The sequence below is a fragment of the Pipistrellus kuhlii genome, unplaced genomic scaffold, assembly GCF_014108245.1.
Source record: "Pipistrellus kuhlii isolate mPipKuh1 unplaced genomic scaffold, mPipKuh1.p scaffold_m20_p_13, whole genome shotgun sequence".
NCBI lineage: Eukaryota > Metazoa > Chordata > Mammalia > Chiroptera > Vespertilionidae > Pipistrellus > Pipistrellus kuhlii.
Window position 1 is genome coordinate 7598696 of NW_023425438.1, and position 23313 is coordinate 7622008.

A 23313-nucleotide genomic window follows, 5' to 3' on the forward strand; every position below is an offset into this window, starting at 1 on the left:
GTTAGCTTTTTTTTTTTTTTTTTCCAAGTCACAAACTCAGAGATGCTTGGGACGAGCTTGAAACATCTAGATCTCTTCCATCTTTCACGAGACAGTCCCTTCAGCCATTAGAGACGGTACCAGGGGTAACAGGTCCTCGGAGCTTCTGCTCGGGGCCTCGGCGTATGTGTGTGGCAGAGTGAGGTACAAGCCTTTGGGGAGAAGAGGGAGCAGCCACCCGGGAAGAGATACACAGAAAAAAAACAACAACCACCAAGGTCAGGCGATGCTTTACCTTCCCTGCCACTTCAACAAGAAAGAACTGTTCTGGGCGATAAGAATACAGCGTCCCATCGAAACTGGTGTGGCTCAGTGGACAGAGCGTCGGCCTGCTGACTGAAGGGTCCCGGGTTCGATTCCGGTCAAGGGCATGTACCTTGGTTGCGGGCACATCCTCAGTAGGGGGTGTGCAAGAGGCAGCTGATCGATGATTCTCTCTCATCGATGTTTCTAACTCTCTATCCCTCTCTCTTGCTCTCTGTAAAAAAATCAATAAAATACATTTTAAAAAAAGAATACAGCGTTTTGTGTGTCCACAGAATGTTTCGGAGCTCTTCATCTAATGCCTCCGAGCCTCCTCACATTCCAGTGAGACGGGAGCCATCGTGTCCCATCTCACAGAGGAGAGAACCCGGTACACGGGCTTGCCCAAGGTCACAGGTCAGTGAGGGGTGGGCCCGAGGTCCAAGCCAAGGCATCCTGGCTCCGAGGTCACAGGCTCTTGGCCTCCGTCCTGGCTCCTGCCTCGCCCTCCGTGCAGGGGGAGGGCGGTTCGGGTCCCGCCGGACGGTGCCGCGAGGGTGGTCAGAGGGAAGGGAGGCGCTCACATGTTTGTGGAGCCTCTTCCCCACCCAGAGATACTCGGAGCCTCCTCGGTGCACGCTGGTTCTCACAATATTTTCTAAAGAGCTGAGGACAGACTGTCTTTCTACCTATGTTTTCACAAGCGGAAAATATGAGGTGCGGAGCGTTTACATGGCAACCCGGGAGCGGGCTGGGGATAGAACGGCACAGAGGTTCCCGGGCTCCTGTCCGACACTCTATCCATTGGTCCGCACCGTCTCCTCGGGTGTCTGCCCCCGTTACCATGGGAGGGAGGCCAAAATAAGGTTTCCAGCGGCCGCGGCTCCGGTCAGGAGTTCTGACTTCCCACCCGCCGTCTGAACGGGGCCGGTGACGCAGCTCTCCCCGCTCGCAGGCCGCGGCGCCTTCTCAGAGACGCTCCGCTCTGCTCGGCACCCGCCCGGGGAGGCACCGGGCGCAGGCGGGCGCGGGCTCGTCCCCATCGGGGCGCAGTGCTTCCCCCCCCGGAACTTGACCTGAACGTCCCAATGCCGTCACATTTCCGATGTCCTTCCAGGAGGAAAGCATCCTTCCCGACAGAGAACTTAAGACATCAAAACGTAGCTTCCGCTTTTGGGACCACAGTGGATTCCAGGCAGGAATGCTGCGTTCCTGCGTTCCCTCGAGAAGGGCCACGCACACCTTGGGCTTCGGAACCCATGCAGTCCTTTCTTTGATCGCTGCGCTTAGCGGCCACACACACAACGACCCTGTTTCAGCCTCAGCCACAGGACCGCCGCGCATGATTCTAACCGCCGATTCGAGCGCGCACAGGGCCTGCCGCGGGGAAAGGTCCCACACCTCACAGGGCTCCCCTGAGGAAGGGGTCGGGATGGCATCCCAGAGCAGTGCTGTCACACAGGCACGGCCTGACGATTTCCTCGTGGGCACGGCCCTCCCCCGCCTGAGACGGTCAGACAGAAAAACACAACAGCCGGCACAGTAACAGCTACCCAGCGTCAATGAATCGTAATTATACCTGCTGCTTTTTTGGGGCCCCCAATTTTTCTCTGGTGTGCCCCAGAATTTTAGTTAATTAGTTTACGTGAGCTGTGAGAGGAAACGGTCGGACTCTTCCCCCCTCCCAAGGCCACCAATTCTCACCCCAGGTCTAAGGGAACACAGTGGTTCACCATTTTACATTTATTTAAACGTTTAGGGAAGCCCATTTCTTTCATTTCCTAGGAAGCACAACAAACCCCCCCCCGGATCAGTAAGAACACATCCAGGGAAACGTGTTTTTCAAGATTCAGAGAGTGGCAGGCACTGCATTTCTAGACCACCACCAATACTGCAAACTGACTGACGCTCAAGCATTTCCTCCAAAGGATTCCAGCTCCTCAACGGGGATGTTATCAAAGGAATTCCATCTCCTCGCTGTGGGCACAATTAACGTGGCCAAGGGTATCAAGTTAGAACAGAAATCATTGTTCTTATTCTGAGGCCACAGCACTGGGCCATGAAATATATACTTGTTTATTTAGGAGGTATAAATGGGTTAAGCAGATCTAAGTAAGCTCTCTACTTTCATGCTTATTCTTATTTTACGCAAAATTCTCCAAAGAGAAAGGGAAGTAAGACGTTGAAACTCAAGTTCAACCTTTTAAGAACGGATCTTAAAGTCTTAATGTCGGTCCTATTGTCATATTGGATCGTCTGAACATGTCTGGGACGACAACAACAGAACAAAGACATACATTTTGACTTTCCGTTATTTAAAAATTTGTTCAATTGATATAGTCACTGTTTTCTATTTCAGGTAGATGTGACTTAAATAAAAATGTTAGCAGGTGCTTTTAAGCCCGTGCTCATGTCTATTGCCCCGTTGGACTTCTGGTTTTGAATTAATGCATACAAGGCTCTTCTTATTACATTAGTATTACCAGCTGGCTATCTCTTGCAAATAATACCAATTATCCCCATTGAGAAAAGTGGGATAAGTGGGATAACTCTTTCTTTTTAGCGCTGGGAAATAGCTCTTGAGGGAGGGTGGTTCTGGGAGGTACCCATGTGGAAGGCGCTCAGAGCCATCCCTGTTGAGTGTGACTATTGGGAGGGAGAGAAGCTCTGGGTCCAGATTTCTATTGTCGCTGGGAATGCTCTCTCCCTGAGCTGGGGGTCTGGGCCCATGGCAGGTCTGGAGCGCCTGGCTGCAGGTCAACAGCTGCCCATCAGCACCCTGGATTCCTACAAATCCATGCCAACGTCCGCACGCACACACATGCACCCTAAGAAAGCCTTTCTGGAAGAACCTCACTACAGGCAGATTTCTAAAAGAAGTCATTAAGGCAGATCCACTCGTATATTTCCCCCCTCAAAGTTAAAGAATGTTAAGTAGAAAAGGATAAATGAAGCTCATTCCTATCTGTCTTATTTCTCTTATTACCTCCCCCTTGGACTTTAATAATGGTTTGCTTTACTTCGTGTAGCTCCTCTCTGTGGATTCACAAGCCTGCTTGTTTGACTGTGAGAGACTAAAACGAACAATTATGTTCTCTTTTCAGACCTAATTCAGGCATTTTCTTCCTTAAGACTTTTTGGGCTGGGGTGAGGGGGTGGGTTAAGCCAGGCGAATATTTGACAATCGGGACAATTCCGAAGCTTCACTCACTCTACATGACTGAATCCATCAGGCCTCCTCCTACAGCCCACCAGTTACCGGTAGTCTGTCCAGGGGCCATAAAACTGGAGATTACGTTGGCTGAGACAGAACCAGAGGAGATGGCTTATCTTTTTTACTGTCTTCATATGTCATTCTGTTACCACAGTTGCTACTCAAATGTGACCGTTGGAATAAATCACCAAAATGTCAACATAATTGCAGCCTGGGATGAGAAATACCGTGAAGAGAAAATTTTCCCAAATGAAGCTGGAGGAAAATATTAATGTAGACAATAAGAAGGGGGGGAAAAAGTGAAGATATAAAAATTCCCTAATCTGGAAATGGGAATTTCCATGGTGTATGAATGTGTATTTAAGAAAGTCTCATTAAGTCATGGAAAAATATTTCCTACGGTTGGAGTCTTCAAATTCTTTCAGGCATTACACACTTAGTTATCCTTTTTCCCTTTGTATATATTTCTCATAACAACACCTACATCCTTGTAATTTCTAAAGTACTTATCTCTGAGCAGTTTCTTTATTTTAAAATGAAGGGTGTGAAAATGTTCCCAAGACCTGTATTATTTTATGGTCAGATAGAGAAGAAATCATATATTTGCTTTAGACCTATTTATTAACTTTGTATGCTTTTTCCAAGGAATCTTGGCGGTTGGAGATATTTTTCTTCCTTTACCAATCTCATATTTAATAGAAAAAGACAGTAGTATGATTCTGAGATTATTATTAAACGGCCACAAAAGGCAAATAAAAAACAAACTTTTTCTATCGAGTGGGATATCATTTTCCAGGAATTCAGCTTGAGAAGAGCTCAGAAAAATAACCGAGTTCCAAGAATAATCTGTACCTCTTATGTTTGTCTTACATTTTATTCCTATACATGTCCTATTCATTTTCATAGAGAATATATCCTGGTAACCTTTAACTGGAAAAATGCATGCCGGGTTTGTAAGCATATGCATGTATGTCTACCTTAACAACTATATTCAGTGTGGGGGTGTCAGAGGGTCAGAATTTGATCCCATTAACCCAACACTGAGAAATGGCTGAGGACCAGGGAGGAAGGGTCCTCGAATTCCATGGTTTATTCACTATTTATGACGTCAGCACCTGCACAGAACTTGGTCCCAGAAATATTTAATGAATGAGCAAAGAAGGGGGCGGGGGGAAAGACACCTGTGCACCTTAAAGATAGGGCACTTTTTTTTTTTTTTTTTTTTTTTTATGAAGAAGGGTCCCCATTCAATACTGTCCCTGACAGGCTAAGTCTCTAATTTCCCAACTTGGAGGCCTGGACAGTACGTTCCTTAGGGCCTGCCTCACTGCAGCAGTCCCATGGAGGGGACTCAATAAAAGAGACCCCCTGAACCAGCTCACGAGACCAGCAGGCTGTGATGGAGCACGGAGCCTGAGAGAGAATCCCCAGGTCCAAGCAGGCCAAACTGAGACACTCAGATGCCTCATGAGGGGCAAGTGATGACCTGTATCTCTGACTGCGGAAGGCGCAGAAGTACACAAAGCATCGGAGGTCTCCCTTCAACATGCTTCCCGCAAAGTCTGACCGCTCCGAAATGTTAATTAACCCGGAGAACTCACTTCTGTGACTACCTCATTGCTTTATGGTGCCAAGCAAGCACAGCATTAATTAAAGGGTCCTTAAAACAGTTGGGCACTCACTCAGTTCAGCAACTCACCTCGCACGTTTGCCGACTGCTCAGCTAACTTCCTTCACCATGAGGCAGAGACCGGGAGGAGGGAGAAGAGGGAGCGCTGGGCCCAGAATGCAGTGCTGGTGACGGCGGCTCAGTGCCTGGCGCACCGCGAGCTGAGCAGCCCTTTCATTGACTCAGTGGGGATGTGAGCGCCACTGGTCAGGGCCCAGGGCTCACATGTGAATGGGGCTGGGCAAGGGGACAAGAGGGAGGGCAGAGCTGGCTGGGTGGGGCGCACCCCTACGTGGGGCAAGCAGGACCAGGCTTCCTCAGAGGTCAAACAGCAAGGTCAAGATTCCAGCCAGAGGTCAGGAAGAGAGCCTGGGTCAAAGGCGAGGCCACAACAGTTCTGAATCGCAGTTCCTGGGTCTCAGCAATGAGAACGGAACCAGGAGCAAGAATGGGTTTTGGCATCCAAGCCATGATGATCAGGTATTTTTATATTCACGGCCTTATTTTCCTCCCCATTCCCTACCCTCTCATGATGGTGGTCTGCAGAGAAGCAATGCCAAGGACAGGGACTGGGGGGGGCGGGGGGTCAGAAAGCTTAGCTTGAGTCCCTGTTCTCTCCTCATCATACATTTGATGCTCGACCTCCCTGGGCATCTATAAAATGGGAAAATCCGTTCTCCCTCCATCACAGTATCACTACCTCAACGATGATCTCAAAGAGGAGACAGTCTGAACACTCGAAGGGCCACAAGAAGACTGCTGGCTGCGCCAGTTACTGTTCCGATGACACTCCTGCCAGCTCAGAGCGAGAACTGGCCTCGGACGACGGCTGAGTAAGTGAATTACGCGCCCCTGTGCAGGCCTCACATGCTCCGCTGATAAAGGCTATGACAGCCGGATTGGCATGCTGGACCCTGTCCTTTGTAACTGAAGCATCATGTTCTATCTCTGCTGATAACATGAAAAGCTCCTGGGACGTGGATGGGTCCACACGGTCTGGTGAGCTGCGGAGCGTGTCAGCGGCCAGCCACGGGCGCCTCTCCCATTTGCTGAGTAGCGGGCTGATGCCATTGTTTCGCTGTTTGACCGTGTCCATGGCGTCTCGGAGAGAACAGAAATCTCTTCGTTATCGGCTCATCCAATGTGAGTAGGAACAATGGTTCTGTGTGCCTGGCTGGGCCGTTCTTCCTCTCTCATGACGGGGGCCTGGGTGGGTCTTTGGGGATGAGGGCAAACTCACCACTGTCCCTTACACTAGGGCTGGTAATCAAGCTACTCTCTCAGGTGGGGAAGTAAAATTCACCTGATGCAAACTAGGTATATCTCACAGACATAAATAGTCAGCAGAAATGTGGACTAACGGCTCATTCAAGTCAAGTGCAAAACTGTGTAAAACGGAATGCATCACCTTCTCTTTGTGTTTCCAACAAATTTCATAGGTGCGCTAAATGTTCACTGTCGCTCATCCCTACCCAATTTAGGACAAAGGACAGTATGACCCCAGGAAAAAGATGGCCTGACTGAGTCTCCTGGTAACGAATTTCCCAAGTCTGCACGCCCTGAGCATTTGGGAATCTCATGGGAAACGGGGAGGCGGACACGTGGGTTTGATAGGCTCCCTGCCACCTTGAAGCCATCTGTGAGGGAGGCCCACAAATGGGCAAGGGACAAGCTACTAAACACTTTCATTCCTCCCATCTTGTTCTTATATTACACTAGAGGCCTGGTGCACAAAATTCGTGCATTGAGGGGTGGGGGGGCGCCCCCCTGCCAGTCTGGTCATAGGCAGCCATCTTGTGAGGGTATGGTAGTCAATTTGCATATTACCCCTTTATATTATATAGGGTTATATGGTGGCAGACATTTTATACACCCATGTGACATTTTATCTTTTACAATCAGATAGACACAGTGCAAAAAACACTTCTAAGAGGGCCTTTAAAAACAAGTTCGCAATCTAATGCTAACCCTCATGCATCAAACAGCGTGAAATCACTTTGTTCTTGTGAGATATACTTAAGGCTATATAAGGAAACAGTTTAAAATGGTACACTCAGAAATGGAGTTAGATAACTAAATATTAGAGATCAATTATACAGGAATCGCCATCTCTTTTTTATTTCTAAAAAGAGTTATTTCCATAGGGAAATTATTTTAGTCTTATTTTAAAGTACATTTGAAAGGAGCACCTGCAACTTCACAAAAATGTTGTAATATAATACGGAGCCATTTAAATACATGTCTCTAGCCCCTAGAAGTCAGCCACACACTGTGTAGGCAGTGAATTGATTTTTAAAGAAATAGACACATCACAAGTCATACTTACAAAGACCTGTTACTGCTAAAAACATTCACTTCCTAGTAAGAGCTGCTCTCAGAGCACCTTGCCATGCCACGGAAGACTAAGTGCCTTCATTTCACTGTCACCTTGGCTTCCTCGGAACAGTTTAACCCAGCCAGATCCCTCACCTTTGTCACCAGACCGAGCTGAGAATGACTTACCTCCTGGAGTCTGACAAAGCTTTACAGTCAGGGGTTTACCCAGCTAAACATATTCAAAAGATGTACTGCACGCTCTCACATCAGCTAACGCAGAGGTAGGTACCCAAACCCTTCTGAACGACAGCATTTCTGCATTAGCCGGTTTTCCCATAGAACTATGGGCATGGAAGGCACTTCACTTGATTATGCAAACTTGATATGTTTAGAAACCGTATCATTATGTTTCGAAGTCATTTCCTTACTGTGTAGTGGGGCCTTGTGTCAGAGAAACAAATAGGGTTTCTAGGAGAAGTGCTGTCACGGGTGCTGCAAATACAGGTGTGCTGAGAACAATCCATCCCCCAGCACAGAGGCAAACAGTTGAAGGAGGAAAAAAGATAAGAATTGGAACGTAAGGTGGTCTCAGAGAGCCATGCGTAGGTAGAGCAGAACATCTCTTGAAAACTAGAAAATGTGATTACCAGTGGCCACGATAAATTCTACGAGGCTGACAACAACTACCGGGAAACCCATCCTGCCACTTCTGGCCCCTGGCGGCACCAGTGAGGACCTTTCCTTCTGAGGCCGGCAAGCCTTCTCCGGAGGGCACTCTCTTACCGACCTTCACTAACGTCTGCGCGGTTGCCTAAGAGTTGTCTCTGATCCAGAAGAGTTGAACACGGGCTCAGTGGAGACCGTGTTTATTTAAGTTTGCTGGAAAAACATTCCTATCATTTCAAGAATGACTAAATATTTTTCATTCGCATAGTTAGCATTCCAGCCTGTTTTCCTGCCCCTGTTGATTAGATGAAAATTAGCAGGCCCGGTCTGAGCTATTAGCTTCACTTATTATCTTGGTAGGAGGACGAGGAGACTCCCGGCCGTGATGCCCTCTGAGGTGTGGGGCACGCAGAGCAGGGGCCACGGAGAGGAGCCTGCGGTCTCGCCGGCCACTGCCACAGGAAACAGGACGTGGTGGTGGCGGCTGGACATCAGAGCAGAGAACCAGCTCCCAACAATGACAGGCTGGCGTTATCTGAAACACCCACCGGCATGTAAATGAGCAGGTAAAATCCCAGCGCTAGGAAATCCACCCAGGACAAATTCCTGATGCTCAGGCCCAAGCCCCGGGTGACATATGCTCCTCGGCTTTGCATTTGTTACTCTCCATGTGACCTTATTTGGACAAGCAAAAAACAAAAAAACAACAAACAAAAAAACAACAAAAATAAACCAGATGGTGGTGCTCCGTCCTCCCTGCCCTGTATGGAGCTAGTTTCCGGGACCCGGAGAGTTAACGGGGGAACTGGCGTGCCGAAGAGAGTGTGAGACAGGGCGGGTACTCTATGACGTCTGGCCCACTCGTGACAGCACGGTCGATGGGCCTGAAGCAATACCACCCATACGCTGAGCTCTGCTCCCTGGCGTGTAGCACAATGTGAGTGTCATGTGACCCTGTGGCATCTCTGGCTTCGCTGCCTCTGGGGTCAGCCCAGCTATGCTGGACTCCTCGCCACAGAAGCAGTAGCTTAATCATTGGAGATACTGTTCCGCGAGGAAGTCATTCTGGGCTGAAAACATGTTTTCTTCTTTGAAGGAATTCCCACCCAGATATGTGCCTGGTACAGGCTTTTCTGGCTGCCCCGGTAGAAATCGCATTCTATCATCAACATTTACAGGAAAGGATATAGGGTTCCTATAAAATGAAGACGGAGGAGGGAGGAGAGTGGGAGAGGGGGAGGAAGAGGAGGAGGAGGAGGGGGAGAAGGAGGGGGAAATATTTGACAGCTCACAGACTTCCAGCCTGTTAGAGCTCAGAACTGACACTGAAGAGGCTACTAAATCCTCAGGGTTGTCAAGAAAGGCCTAACACCCTCTCGTCAGCACCTCCCTGAGTAGGACCAGGGCTCCCCAGGTAAGGGATCCAAGAAGAGAGGGGGCAGGAAGAGGGAGCCGACTGACTGTCTGGCTCAATCCCACTTCAGCCTAAATCCAGATAATTAGCCATAATCCACACAAAGGCAGCGTCTTAGTCCTCCACTTCAAGGACCGGTTCAGCTCAGTTTCAGATAACAGCTCTGCAAAAACACTCCTTTTAAGCTTTCATTATAGAAAAGTTAAGAAGTAAAACTGAAGTATATTTAGAATAAAATGACGGACACCCATATACCCATCACCCAGCTTTGACAATCTATGAATAACTCCTTTGATTTCCTGTCTGAAATGGGAAGTGGATTTTGCTTGGTTCAGAGAAACAGAAATAGTAGAAAGACAACTACCTGTTCACCAACCACGAGTACGGAGCTGATTTACTGGCAACCAAATCATAACATGAAATGTCACCCTGCAAAACATGATCTATGTTGTCCTACGTCCTTGACAAGGGATTCTCTGGTACTGGCTCTGAAACCCCCAGGATCATAAAACCACACCTGCCCCCAGCAGGAGCCTGCACAGACGAGGCCTGAAAACCACGCAGGTCACAGTGGCCCCCTGGGTGGTCCAGTCACAGCTTCAGGGGAGAGCAGACCAAGCCTGACATGACGTCTCTCTCTCTCTCTCTCTCTCTCTCTCATCAGGTGGCACAGCCAAACTGGCCTCACACCTGTCCACATCGCCTGCACTGTTCTTACTGAGTCATCATCGGCATGCCACACACATCTTGAAACCAAAAATTCCCTCCCAACACCTTATGTGTATAAAACAAACTTTTTAACGGAAAATGGTACTCTGTCCCTAGGGTCCCTCTGACATTAAGAATCAGCTTAGGCAGCATTTATGCCTGATCTTACTGGGGGTAAAAAAAAATTAGCAAATTAGCTAACTGTGATGTTAAAATACAAATTCCCATGCACCAAAAAGTAGAGGGTTTAATTCCCAGTCAGGGCACATGCCCGGGTTGCATGCTCGATCCCCCATAGGGGGTGTGTGCAGGAGGCAGCCCATCGATGTTTCTCTCTCCCTCTCCCTCCCTCTCCCTTCCTTTCTAAAAAAAAAAAAAAAATCAACAAAAACATTTTTTTTAAAAATCCTGCTGCAGAAGTAGCTGACATAACAAAGCTGTGGCACCTGTACACTCACGAGGCCTGTTTTACTGAGAAGCAGGAGATTAAACCTGACAGTGAGCCTGGGGGACAGCCCACTTACACTCTGCGACTCTGCGCTTCAGGGGCTGCCCAGGGAGAGAATACACGGCATGCCACACACCATCCCGGGAGGCCCCCGGAAGCGGATGGAAACTCAGGGCCCTCAGGAGGGGGGCAGTCAACCTGACGCTAATGGGCCCCCCCGGCCTTGGACCGAGGGGCCCACGGCACCACACACACACACTTCCCGGAACGCTGTGTCCTGTTCTCAAAGCGCGCCTTAAGTGTAAGTGTTCGACCGTTATTCTTTCTTCGAGGCCCAAAAGGCCATGAGCACGGGAGGCCTGCTGCCCGCCTCGGCGAGGAGTCTGCCGTGGCTGCCTCTCCGTCCTCACCAGCTTGCTCCGGCGTCCACTGTGATCGCCCAGTGACATGCCAGGTGCCGCTTTAGGGATTCAAAATAGTGTGGTAAATTCCCAGCTCCCTCTTCCGCTCTGCTGGCGGACAGGAGGGTGCCATGTCCTGTTTGTCTCCCAGGCGGTGGGACACTGCCTGCCACTCTCCAGCTGCCTGACCTCGGGGAAGTTCCATGGCCTCTGTACTCTGATTCCTGGGATGGGAATGTGGGACCAAGTGTCTGTGAGAGAGAGAGGGAAGCTGTAAGGACCCAAAGGGCTCTTCCAGCACCGGGGCCTGGCTCGCAGTCAGTGTGCGAGGAACGTTAGCTGCCGTCCGTCGGGGCTGCCAGTAAGACAAGGCCAATGGCGCTGGATGCTGAGGGAGATTTAACTGTGCCGCCTTCCCTTTTCTGTCTTTAGTTGGGAGGTAGATTAAGGACGCACACTTCAGCGGCAAACCTCGCGTGCTATTCCATGCATGTCCCTCCTCGCTCTCTACAAGAGCCAGAAAATAAAAATAATGTGATTGACGAACAAGAGGAGGAGGAGGAGTAGAGAAAAGACAGCAGAGCAAGTCAAGGACACGATCGGTGACAGACGTACAGACGGGGGTGGCTTATCTGGATACCTGAATTGGGTGTTGACAATAACATGGTCAGGCACAAGCAGGAGAGACTGAAGGGCCAACTGAAAAAGCACTGAGGCGCTTGTGAATGAGTTAGCTGTCAAGCAGCAGCCTCGCCTCCGAGGGCCCCCAGGTTCACGTCCCCGGGGCTCTCCTGAGCACATCATGCTGTCACTGGGAAGGTATGTACCTTTAATAACAACAGCCACAGCCAGGCCCTCCCTCCCGGCAAGTCCTGACACACCGTATTTGGGGATACAGTCATTTATTTGGGGAGGAAAAAAAATCTAAAACCACAGCCCTGGTGTGGGGTCCTTCCGTATAATCTCAGGCTCTGACTACGCATCTCGGGATTGTAGCTCACAGGGCGAGGGCCAGAATTCGTTATGCAATCGTGCGCAGAGGAATTTATTGTGTGGATAAGCTGCGTGAGCACCAGGGTTTCTGTTTTTCTCTAAATAATGCTGGGTGGCTGTTCATTACACATTAACCTTGCTTTTATTCCATCCCCTCTGTGTGCCACTCTGAGATGGCTTGAGATCCCAGTTAAGGAGGCTGCTGAGAGAAAAATATCTTCCACTAGTTCTACAGGCTTGTTTAGGTCCCACAGACAAAGTAAGATAGTTCATCCGCCTGGCTTTATTTTGTAAGTTCCTCCTTATTATTATTAATAATAAATTACGCCTCGCAGTCGTGTCATGACCTTACGCCGTGCGCTGTTCTTCCACCCCACACCGAAATAATCTGTCTTCCTATGACATCTTACAATGACAGGGTTACCGGAGAGCAAACGTCGTCTTACATAAGGCTCATTACTTAACTCCGTTAAAAAAAAACACACACACAAAAAAAACAAGAAACGCAAGATGAAGTAGTTCCCTGAGAACTAGCCCGGGGAATCTCTGAGAAGGTTTGGCGCAGAGCGTGGAAGAGGCAGAGAGAGCAGGGACCAGAAGGACCTCACAACCCGCGGCCTGAGAAGCAGAGGCAGGATGTGTCCGGGGGGCCTCCTGCCCCAGGTGGCGGGGGGGCAGGTGGGCGAGCACATCCCCGACACCTGGGGACCTACAAATGGTTTCCTTCCCATGGCCTCACTCCTCTCTCCCAGCACAGGGCCCAGACCAGAGAGGAGAGAGAGAGAGGTTAGCGAGGGAACTAGAAGCCGGGGTGGAGTAAACGGAGCTGACATTCGGGAGCAGGGTCAACAGACAACCACGTAGCCGAATCCGAGAGACTTCAGTGTACCCCAGCTCAGCCACACAACGGCAAGCGGCCTCGGAGGACATGCTCTAACCCCAAGAAGAACTCTCGTTTCTCCCCCTCTAACAGGGGCTGGGAGCAGGCCTTTGGCACGGTGCTGCGGTGAGGGTTCCCTGGAATCAGGCGCACAAAGCTCTCGCCCCACACCATCTGAACGTGGGCAGCGTTTGTCTCCCGGTTTAAATGCAAACGGCCTACACGTTCTCTGCGAAGCTCACCGGAGTCTTCCCGTCCTCATCTCTGTGTCTGTGGCGTATGCCGGTTACGGGAGGCTCTTCCTAGGTTTTATGGACTGAATGGCTAACCAGAGCTGTCCTCCTCCTATCAAACGGTGGGCGAGTAGATTACAACTCTATGCATACGCTGCAGACCCCACACTCCAGGGGTCACACTAGCATTTCCTCGCTCTGGAAGCTGCAGGGTGAGAACCAGTTAGTTTCACACACAGTATTGATTTCTACTTGCCAACTGCGCTCCTCTGCTCACCACGATAAACACGCTAATGATGATGATGAGCACAAAAGAGTTGCCTTCCCTCCATCCACTTTGAAAAGGGCCCTGTATTTTTTTTTATTTTTTTTTAAACAGGTTTTCTCAGTTTGCTTTCCATTGATTCACGACTTGTGAAGTTACAGAGGGAGCTGCTGAGTGGATGCCGTCTTTCTGCTTCGGACTTTTCTTACGTTATCATGCACACGCAGACACTTGAACGTTTCAAGTTGACTAACAGATTGTCCCTAAGAACAGATAGTCCCGCTTTTATCTGTGTTGACAAGGCGGGCTTGTAAAGCCAGCTGTCCACCAGGCACACACATTTCTGTCCACTCCTTTTCCCGGACGGACACGCTGCCTGCAGGGGCTGGGAGGAGCGTGCCCGTGAGGGAGTGGGTGATCGCCACAGTCACCTGGAAGAGACGGAGCCCGGAGGGTGGCAGCTGTGCTCCGAGCACAGGGACGGTGAGGGAACTGGTGACGTCCGTAGGACCGGAGTCCTCCAATTTCCATTTTTATGCGATGTTTAAGCTCTCCAATAATGCTAACCCCTCAGAGGTTGGTGAAGCAAGGCAGGCAGACTCTGACGTCTGCGTGTATGAGAATTTAGGTAGAAGCAAGACTTCTTGACAGAGGACTTACTCTACGGAATGAATTTCTGAAAAGAGCTGTCAGTTCTTTAATAGCTACTTTTAAAAAATGCCAGAGGGATCCCTCTTCAACACAGATTAATTTCTGACCCACTTCCGTTCACTTGACGATGCAAATGTGCTTCTTAACGACCAATCCTCTCTCCTGGGTCTGTCAGTGTAAATGTCCCAGCCCTTTTCTACAGGAGCCGAGGTGGACAGAGGGTGAAGACCGACGTAAATCGGGGTGCAAAGAACCTTCCCAGGACGTCGGAGATGGGGGGAGACTGGGGTTCGGGATGCCTCAGGCTCCTCTCCTTCCAACGGGATGACAGGGAGTGAGTGTAAGAACCAAGACCTCAGGAAAAGCCCGAGGGGCACGGCAGAGCCACGCTATGGTGAAGTTGGAAATAGAGGGTGCTCAGAGCGAGGGCGGCAGGCGGGGAAACCCTCCCTGTGGCTCCTGGTGCCTTTTCTAGCCCCAGGCTCCCGGGCTCCAGAAGGCATGACGAGTCAAACATGCAATGCTGGACTCCTGGGCTTGGTTTCCCATTTTATTTCCCTGCACTGACCTTTGGGTGTTAATTAGACTTCAAGGGAGCTGATGAAAATGTACACACGCTTGTGAATTATTCAGATTAGCCTATCTGCGGCGGTAAAATAAAGACCCATGATTCTCACGGTAAACGTGCGCAACGTTTCTCCCCAAAGATAAATGTATCTGCTGCCGGGCGCAGCAGGAAGCAGACGCGTGCCCGAGGAAATAAAACACAAAACAAGGACAGGTTGGCAGAAGCTCATCCCACATGAGACCCAGGCCAGGGGCTCGTCAGGACGGCGCGGCTCACCTTCGCACACGGGGCAGCACTCCCCGGGCACCTTGACGGGGTTCATGCAGCTCTGCCCACACACCGTGGCCACGCAGTGGGGCTCCCCGTTGATGCACTGGCAGAAGGTGCAGTCGTCTTCCCGCCACCGGTCTCCGTGCGCCAGGATCTGGCCGTTGGCGTAGCAGCCGGCGGGGTTGTTAAAGGGATACACCGGATCTAAACGAACACAAGAGTTCCCAGTGAGATCGAGGCCATTCTGCATCGTTCCTCTGCCTGTACCTACAGGCGGTTTCCCCCCGGTTCTCTGTGTCAGCAGTTCTTTCCCAGCTGTGGCCCACAGATGCTCAGGGCTGCAGGAGGTGTCTCTTGGGGACAAGCAAAAGCTATCACACTGAATTCCTGTCCATCCATCCTGCTGCTGCGGCTGCACCCAGGACAGGGGGCATACGGCATAAAAACCAATGCCTGGTGCCTGGCCAGGCGTGGCTCAGGGGTTGAGCATTGAGCTATGAACCAGGAGGTCACAGTTTGACTTCTGGTCAGGGCACGTGCCTGAGTTGCGGGCTCGATCCCCAGTGTGGGACATGCAGGAGGCAGCCGATCAATGATCCTCCCTCGTCACTGATATTTCTCTCTCCCTCTCTCTCCTTCTGTGGGTGATGAGGCTGCGCCTGCCCTAGCTGAGCAGGAGTGAAGTTCAGAGCATGGTGAGCAGAGGTCCCCAGGACTTGCCTAGGAACTGCGGGGATGAGCAGGGGAGGAGCTGTGAGCACTCCCGGGAAATCTCCAAAGCCCCGTGGAGACAGGAGATCTGCCGTCTACCCCCAGGGCACAACTTGCCCCATGGAGACAGGTGACCCCAGGGCTGCACTTCCTTTGGGGCGGTATTCCCACGGTGTGCTCGGCACTGACAACCCCTCAAAGACGGAGCACAGCGTCCAGAGAAGGAACCCTGTGATAACCCTCTCCTCGGGGGCGGGGACGACGAGCGAGGCCGGTTCGACGCCAGAGCCACGATGCCCGCGCACCCTCACCTTCGCACACCGGGCAGCACTCCCCCTCGGGCACGTAGTAGCGCTCGCAGCTCAGCGCCCCGCACTGGGCGGTGAAGCAGATGGCCACGCCGCCCTGGCACCGGCAGAAGCGGCACTTGTCCAGGCGGAACATGTCCCCGTCGCTGTACTCCACGTTGTTGAAGACGCAGGCCGGCTTCGTCTCTGCGGGGAGGGCAGACAGACAGGGCCCCGCTCAGAGTCCCTTCCGGGCAGGGCTCGTGTGTGTTTCTGAGACGCTTCCAGAAAGATCTGTCTCCTACTGGGGCGGGGGTTATGACTCAGGAAGACTTGCTAAGCTCGGTATAATTTTTTGTAACCGCAATAAAGCAATGCAGAGTACTAAAATTACACAAAACACATGGTCATCCTCTTTGCCCCGAGGACAGAAATAGAAATTCCTCTTAGGGAAACCTACACCCATCACCCCCACTCCCACCCCCCAGCCCACACCCACACACTTGAAATAAAGGGAACCACATGACCACGACACTATCACCCATCTGTGCTTTGCAGGGATCACACCTGTTCTGTTAAACCACGCTCTGCCTCCAAAATGTACCCAGGTCTTTTCGGAGGCGACGTACTTCTGCCCCTCCCGTGTTCTTACCCGTGTTCTCTTCTCTCTCTGAGGCTAAGGAATTTGTCATTTTAACTGCGCTTGGCATTAACAAAGCTCTTCCTATGTACTTTACTTTATTCATCCCAGTAACAAAACCTGCTGCGCCACCGGGTTAGAAGGGAGGGGATCCTCGGTAGTTGGTGGAAGTCACACACTTAGCAAACGCAGCTCTTCGACTGAAACCGTGGGGGCTTTCCATGTGTTCTGCTGGGGACCGTGTGTCCTGCAGGTAGAATTCTCATCACGACAACAAGATTCAATTTTTTTTCTCTCTCCCTAAATTCATTCTTTGCTTCTAATTCGGGGTGACTGAAAAGAACTCCCACCAGACAAAGATATCACAAGAAAAATAAAACTACAGATGAGTATTTCTTGTGATTATAGATATAAAAATCCTCAAAAAGTGCTAGCAGACTGAATCCAGTAACATATAAAAATGATTAAATAGCATGACCAAGAGGGATTTATTCCAAGAATGCAACGCTGGTTTAATATCAAAAGGCAATTAATGTAGTATGGCCTGTCAACAGGATAAAGGACCAAAAAATTCATTCAATCAATTCACTGATACAGAAAAGTCACTGGACAGAATCATAATGCCCTTTCATGATAAGAACTTTCAGTAACTTGAGCTGAAACTGGTTTGGCTCAGTGGATAGAGCGTCAGCCTGCGGACTGAAAGGTTCTGTGTTCGATTACAGTCTGAGGCATGTACCTTGGTTGCGGGCGCATCCCCAGTAGGGGGTGTGCAAGAGGCAGCTGATCAATGATTCTCATCGATGTTTCTAACTCTCTATCCCCCTCTCTCTTCCCTTCTGTAAAATATCAATAAAATATATATTAAAAAAAAAAAAAGAAAGAAAGAACATTTAGTAACTTGGGAATAGAAGGGACCATCCTCAACTTGGCAAACAGCATCTTTGAAAAACTCACAGCTGAAGTCACACTGAGTGAAAGACTGAAGCCTTTTCCCCTAAGATCAGGAATAAGACAATGATATCTATTCTCACCCCTACTTCTCAGCATTGTATCGGAAGTTCTCACTAAGGTAATTAGGGAAGAAAAGAAATGAAAAGTATCTAGATTGGAAAGTAAGAAGTAAAGCAACTCTAGTTACAAATGACATGATCTTATATCTAAAAAAATAATAATTCTAAGGAATCTACTAAAAACATTATCAAAACTAATTTACAACTTCCACGAAATTACAGGGTAAAATTGCAACTGAAAGAAATTGTACATCTATACACTAGCAATGAACAATCGAGTAATGATGTTAAGTAAACAACCCCATTCACAATAGCATCAAAAGGAATAAAGTATTTAGTAACAGATTTAATAAATGAAGTGCAAAACTTGTACTCTGAAAACTATAAAGCATCGTTTAAAGAAACGAAAGAAGGCTTAAACAAATGGAGAGACATCCCATGTTCATAAATTGGAAGATACTATTGTTAAGGTGATAATATTCCTGAAACTGATCTACAGTCAATGCGATCCTTATCAGAACACTAGCTAGTTCTTTTGCAGAAAGTTCAAGCCAATCCTAAAATTCATATGAAAATGCAAGGGACCCAGAATAGCCAAAACAATACTGAAAAGAACAAAGTTAGAGGACACAGACTTTCTGATCTGAAGACCTTCTACAATGCTAAAGACTCCGACTTCTGGATTTCAACACCTACTGCAATGCCATCAAGGTAGTGCTGTACTGACTTAAGAACAGGTTTATAGTTCATTGGAATTAATTACCTACATTTATTGACTTTTGGCAAGGGTGCCAAGACAATTCGTTGAGGAAAAGAACTATCTTGTCAACAAATAGTACTGGGACAACGGATATGCACATGGGAAAAAACGAGAATGATCCACTATGAATCACATCGTATAAAAAAATTAACTCCAGATGAACCATTAGAGCTATGATCTTCTCGTCGCAGCCACAACTACAGAGCTCTCAGAAGAAAACAGGAGTAAATCTCTGTGACTTTGGAGTAGGCAATGGTTTCTTAGATATGGTGCCAAAAAACACAAGCAACGGAAGACAAAAAGAGTTAAACTAGATTTCACCAACTTTTGTGCTTCAAGAACACCATCGAGAAAGGACAAAGGTAACCCACAAGTGGGAGAAAATATATGCGAGTCATACGAAGGAGACGCATCCAGAATATACTTAAGTGCTTTTATGACTCATCAATACAGAGAGAATCCAAACTGGAAAATGAGCAAACATCTGTATAGACGCTATCCCAAATAAGATACAGAAATGGCCAACAAACACGGGAAAAGATGCTTTTGTCACATCATCAGGGGATACAAACCCAAGCCACAGTGGGACACCCCTGCCTGTGCTCCATGGCTGTAATAAAAAACAGAGACAGTGACAAGTTCTGATGAGGACGTGGAAAAACGGGAACCCTTCCACATGCGTGTGAGCATGTAGAGGGGCAGTTGTTCTGGACAACTGCGTGGCAGTTCCTCAAAATATTAAACTCAGAGTTACCATATCACCCAGCAACTCCACCCCTAGGTATATGCCCCGGAGAAATGAAAATATATAACATGAAAACTTGTATATAAATGTTCAAACAGCATTAGTGACATGAGCTGCCTCCATGCCCTTTCTCCTCCCCCCACCTCCCCCCCAAAAAAGGAAAGAGCCTCCATGCATGGACAAATTTACATCTATATCCATATCCATGTGGTCTATATCCAAATAATAAAATATTTCTTGACCATAGAAAAGAACGCAGTTCTGACACATACTGTTAACACCAACGACCCTTGAAAACATTCAGTGAAAGAAGCCAATCACAAATGAACTACTGTATAAACTACTGATGTGAAATGCCCGTTCGAGGCACATCCACAGAGACAGAAACGTGGGTTACTAGTTGCCTAGGGCTGGGGGCGTTAGGAGGAAACAGGGAGGGCCTGCTTAAATGAATTCCCAAGTGTTGGGGAAATGGGCTGATGGAAGCGTTTTAAAAATTGATTATGATGATTACACAATTCTGCGAACGCATTAAAAAAAAAACAGCACACCACGGATTTGTACAACTTCACTTAATGAACGACATGGTATGTGTTTCAGTAAATCTGGAACCACCAAAACCCTCCCAAGCTAAGGATTGTCTCCTGAGCTAACACACCCTGCTTAATTAGGTGAGAAAAACCAGATTATGATGCACCCGTCTCCCAGGGGCTCATCTGTCCAACATCGTTTCTTCACACGTCACCTCGAGTGCTTGAAGCAGACTCTCGTTGCGTTTTAATTTGAGAGTGTTTACATTTGGGTGGTACTTAAGGACAATGACTTGCTCATTTGTAACAACAATCCTGCGGGGAAGACGCAAGTAGGAGCAGCAGTTTCTGCGATGAGGACAGTGAAACGTAGAGACTAGGGGACTCGCCCGAAGTCACCCAGGCAGACAGAGCTGAGTGGTGTATGTGCTGACACAGGCTGTGAATGTATCTCACCTCTCCCCCAGTGCCTGCTGGATGTCATATTTCTTTTCTTTTTTTCAGAAAAATTAACGTTATTGTAAAAGAAATCGTCTCTTGGCTCAGATTTATCTTTATACATTTAGCCACAAAACCTGGGCTGAGAGGAAGGAACTAGGCAGTTAAGCTGTAAGTTGCAAAATATGAGATGGGGTACTTTTACAATGAAATCTGGACTCCGGGGTGGAGCAGGGTGGGGAGTGGGGGCAAAGTACCACACCACCACACAACACTGAGCATCCAGTCAAATGGAAGAAAAACGTTTATCAACCCATCGCTAGTTATTCCTTAGCTGCATTCATCAACCGCATCTACCACGTGAAGCCACCAGCCTAGGTGTAAGGCTTGAAGTTGGGGGGAAGATCCTGGCTAGGGACACAGTGGAGCTATTTTCACGGTGAGGCGTGCAGAAGCGTAAGCAGGAGGGTGGGCCTGGGACAGTCAGGTTTCACTAGCAAATGCCCAGAAAGCAAGTGAGTAGGGTTTTTGGAGGCATGGACAGTCCCCCAAAACACGGCCTAGAAAACACATTGGTCCATTCCTTAGGATGAAAAAAATAAAAATCCCACAACATAATGAAATGGCTGTTGGATGCTGAGAGATGGAGAGGCTCTTCAGGGAAGGGCATGCCCAGGAGGCGGCTGTGGTCTCCGGGGAGCGGCAGCCAGTCCCGCCCTCACCTGTCGGTGAACCTCAGTCAGTGTGGAGACATCACTGCCGCTACAAGAGGGCCATTGAAATGGCTGCGGAGAAGGAAAACACTGCAAAGCAACAGCAATTTGCTGCGTCCTCTGCGCTCTTCACTGCAGAGATGCACACACAGTGTCTTTTCGGCGACTTTCCGCGTTCTGAGTCTGCCCAGTTACATACATGTTGTGTCCCAGCTCCGAGGCCTCCTCTTCCCTCTTTAAGATATTCCAGAACCCCGGAAGGAGAGCCAGCCTGGTGGTATCCACTGTCAATAGCCTGGACTGCCTGCCAAGTCGCGCTGATTGGCAGCTGGTGGGAGGAATGTCATTTTAACGAAGGGAAGGCTAACGTGCAGAACTTCCTATCGGCAGTGCACAAACCCAAAGCGATACAGCGCTGCTGCTTCTCTCCCGTCTCCCAGCCGCACACGGCTGGCGCCCCGTCTCTGCTCTCGGCTCCCAGGGCTGAGCCAGACAGGAAGCCACGTGGGTGGACATCAGAAGCCGAAAGAGAGACAACCGTGTTCACAGATGAGGAACCTCCGAAAAGGTCTCAGCAGGTCAAGCAAGACTGGGCTCACCAAGACTGGGCTCATGGGTAAAAACCTTTTTCCCCTTTGGGGGAAGGGAGTTGGTGTGCTAGAGTACGCCAAGCAGATCGTCTTTGGTATAAGGGGAAAGGGAACAATACTTAGAAAGGACTGCTAAATACTGGATCACTCTTAAGCAACATGAGCTTGATAAGACCCAGGAACAGGCCCGGCCCAGCTCAATACATGCATATGAGGTTGACTCTGTCCTCTTGAAATGCCATATGCTTCCCATTCCCCCGAAGAAAACAGTGTGTGCCCAGAAGCATTACTGAGCATTGCTGCTATGCAGACAGTGGCTTCTCGGTAGATGTTTCTGCACTAATTTTCTTATTAACAGACTTCAGGTCTGAGTTTTCTAGGTCAGGTCATGCTGACTGGATAAGGTTCTCCTGTGATGGCTTCATTTTTCGTGGTTTTTCTGACGCCGGAAGAGTCAAACCAAAGTGACCTGTTTTATTTAGATGGTTGTTGTGCACCGTGGACCACTGGTCACACCTCAGGCACCAAATGGTATTTCCCATCGGGCCCCTGATATCTCCAATCCTAATGCCCCCAGGGACGACAGAGGTGGGCCAGGGTGGGTCAACAGGGTGCCCTGGGTCAGAATCGAGAGCACATGCCCCTCTGAGAGGAAGGCTCTCTCTCAGCCAGGTGAAGGGCGATGAACACTTCCCTGTGGGCCAGAGCCGACCCAGAACCGGTCTTTGAAGGATGCCTGGGATTGTTCCACCCCAGCCATGAAAACCATACCCTACGTCAGTGTTTCCCAAACTTTTGACATATGTGTACCCCTTCTATAATTTTCTTAACGCTGAGTACTCCTCGTACTCATGAGAACGTAGAATTAGGCGCAGCTAAGCACGGTGCAGTGCATATCCCCACCAAACTCCGGTGCAACGCGTACCCCCACCAAACTCTTCCCGTACCCCTGGGGGTACGCGTACCACACTTTGGGAAACCCTGCTCCAGATGATGATTTGATGACGTCTACGTTTACACAAAAGCGGCTCAAGCACAGCATCTGTCCCTTTGGTTTTTAAACAACGGGGCTCTCGCTCCCCAGCACCCTGCAAGGCCTGCCTCCGGCCCTCGTCTGAGAAGAGCCGTCACAACCTGTCACTGTCTGGCTGGCCACCCTCCCGGCCTTCCGCCGAAACCAAACCAAAACAAACCAAACCGCAGAGGGAGGTGATGTTTACAGAGGCTGTTCTGTCCATCTACTCGTCCGGGAGAATGTTTTCGAAGCTCGGGAGCTCTCAAATTCTCTGTGACCATTTTGTCATCTTGTGTTTTCACACCCAAGGCACGTGGGCCATCTGGGTGGCAGCTCCTCTTCTGCATGTGGGTCTGCTACACTCAGTCACCCGCCGCCCTCCTCCAGAGCTGGTTTGACCCACACCCACCCCTCGGTGTCAGGAAATCTCCACAGGCAGCTAGGTTCCAGCTGTGCGTCCAAATGGCCCCTGAGAACTGCTCTCCCTTAGCTGCACCTTCCTCGTTTTTGTTTTTTTCACTGAGAAGAGGAGCCACAGGAAACCGCTCTTTGCAGTGAGGTTAGGGCCACAGAGCACGTCGATGGTCATTCACCCCATTTCACAGATGTGGAAACTAAGGTTGTTTGGTTCCTGTCTGTGTTCTCTCTTAGCCACGAAGCCACCTTGCAAGTACTTCTTCAAAGCAAAACCAAAAAGCATGTGACCACTGGACTGAAAACCTACAGGGCGCAAGGGAACGGGACTCAACTGTCCTGCAACCTTTCTTGTGGGGGAGGCGAGGCTTGGGAAGAGGGCGGACCATCTCCTGAGCTGAGTTCTTATGGGCAGGTGTGGTATGTGTCAGCCTGTGCAATTCTGTTGCCTGTGTCCCAGTCCAGCTTCAGGCTCCTTG

General features: G+C 49.4%; 1 protein-coding gene across 6 annotated transcripts in view; it reads right to left on the minus strand.

Annotated features, from left to right (window-relative positions):
* The window catches only part of CRIM1 (cysteine rich transmembrane BMP regulator 1), a 158925-nt gene that overhangs the window by 35882 nt on the left and 99730 nt on the right, over positions 1–23313 (minus strand). For 4 of the 6 annotated variants that reach the window (XM_036434768.2, XM_045580527.1, XM_045580529.1 and 1 more), the window contains 2 exons: positions 16001–16183; positions 14985–15182 (listed from right to left, as the gene is read on the minus strand). The exons of 1 other annotated variant lie outside the window; for it this stretch is intronic. In XM_036434768.2, the coding sequence (XP_036290661.1) occupies positions 14985–15182; positions 16001–16183 (381 nt within the window). The remainder of the gene's footprint in view (positions 1–14984; positions 15183–16000; positions 16184–23313) is intronic. One more of the 6 variants, XM_045580528.1, reaches the window with a different exon arrangement.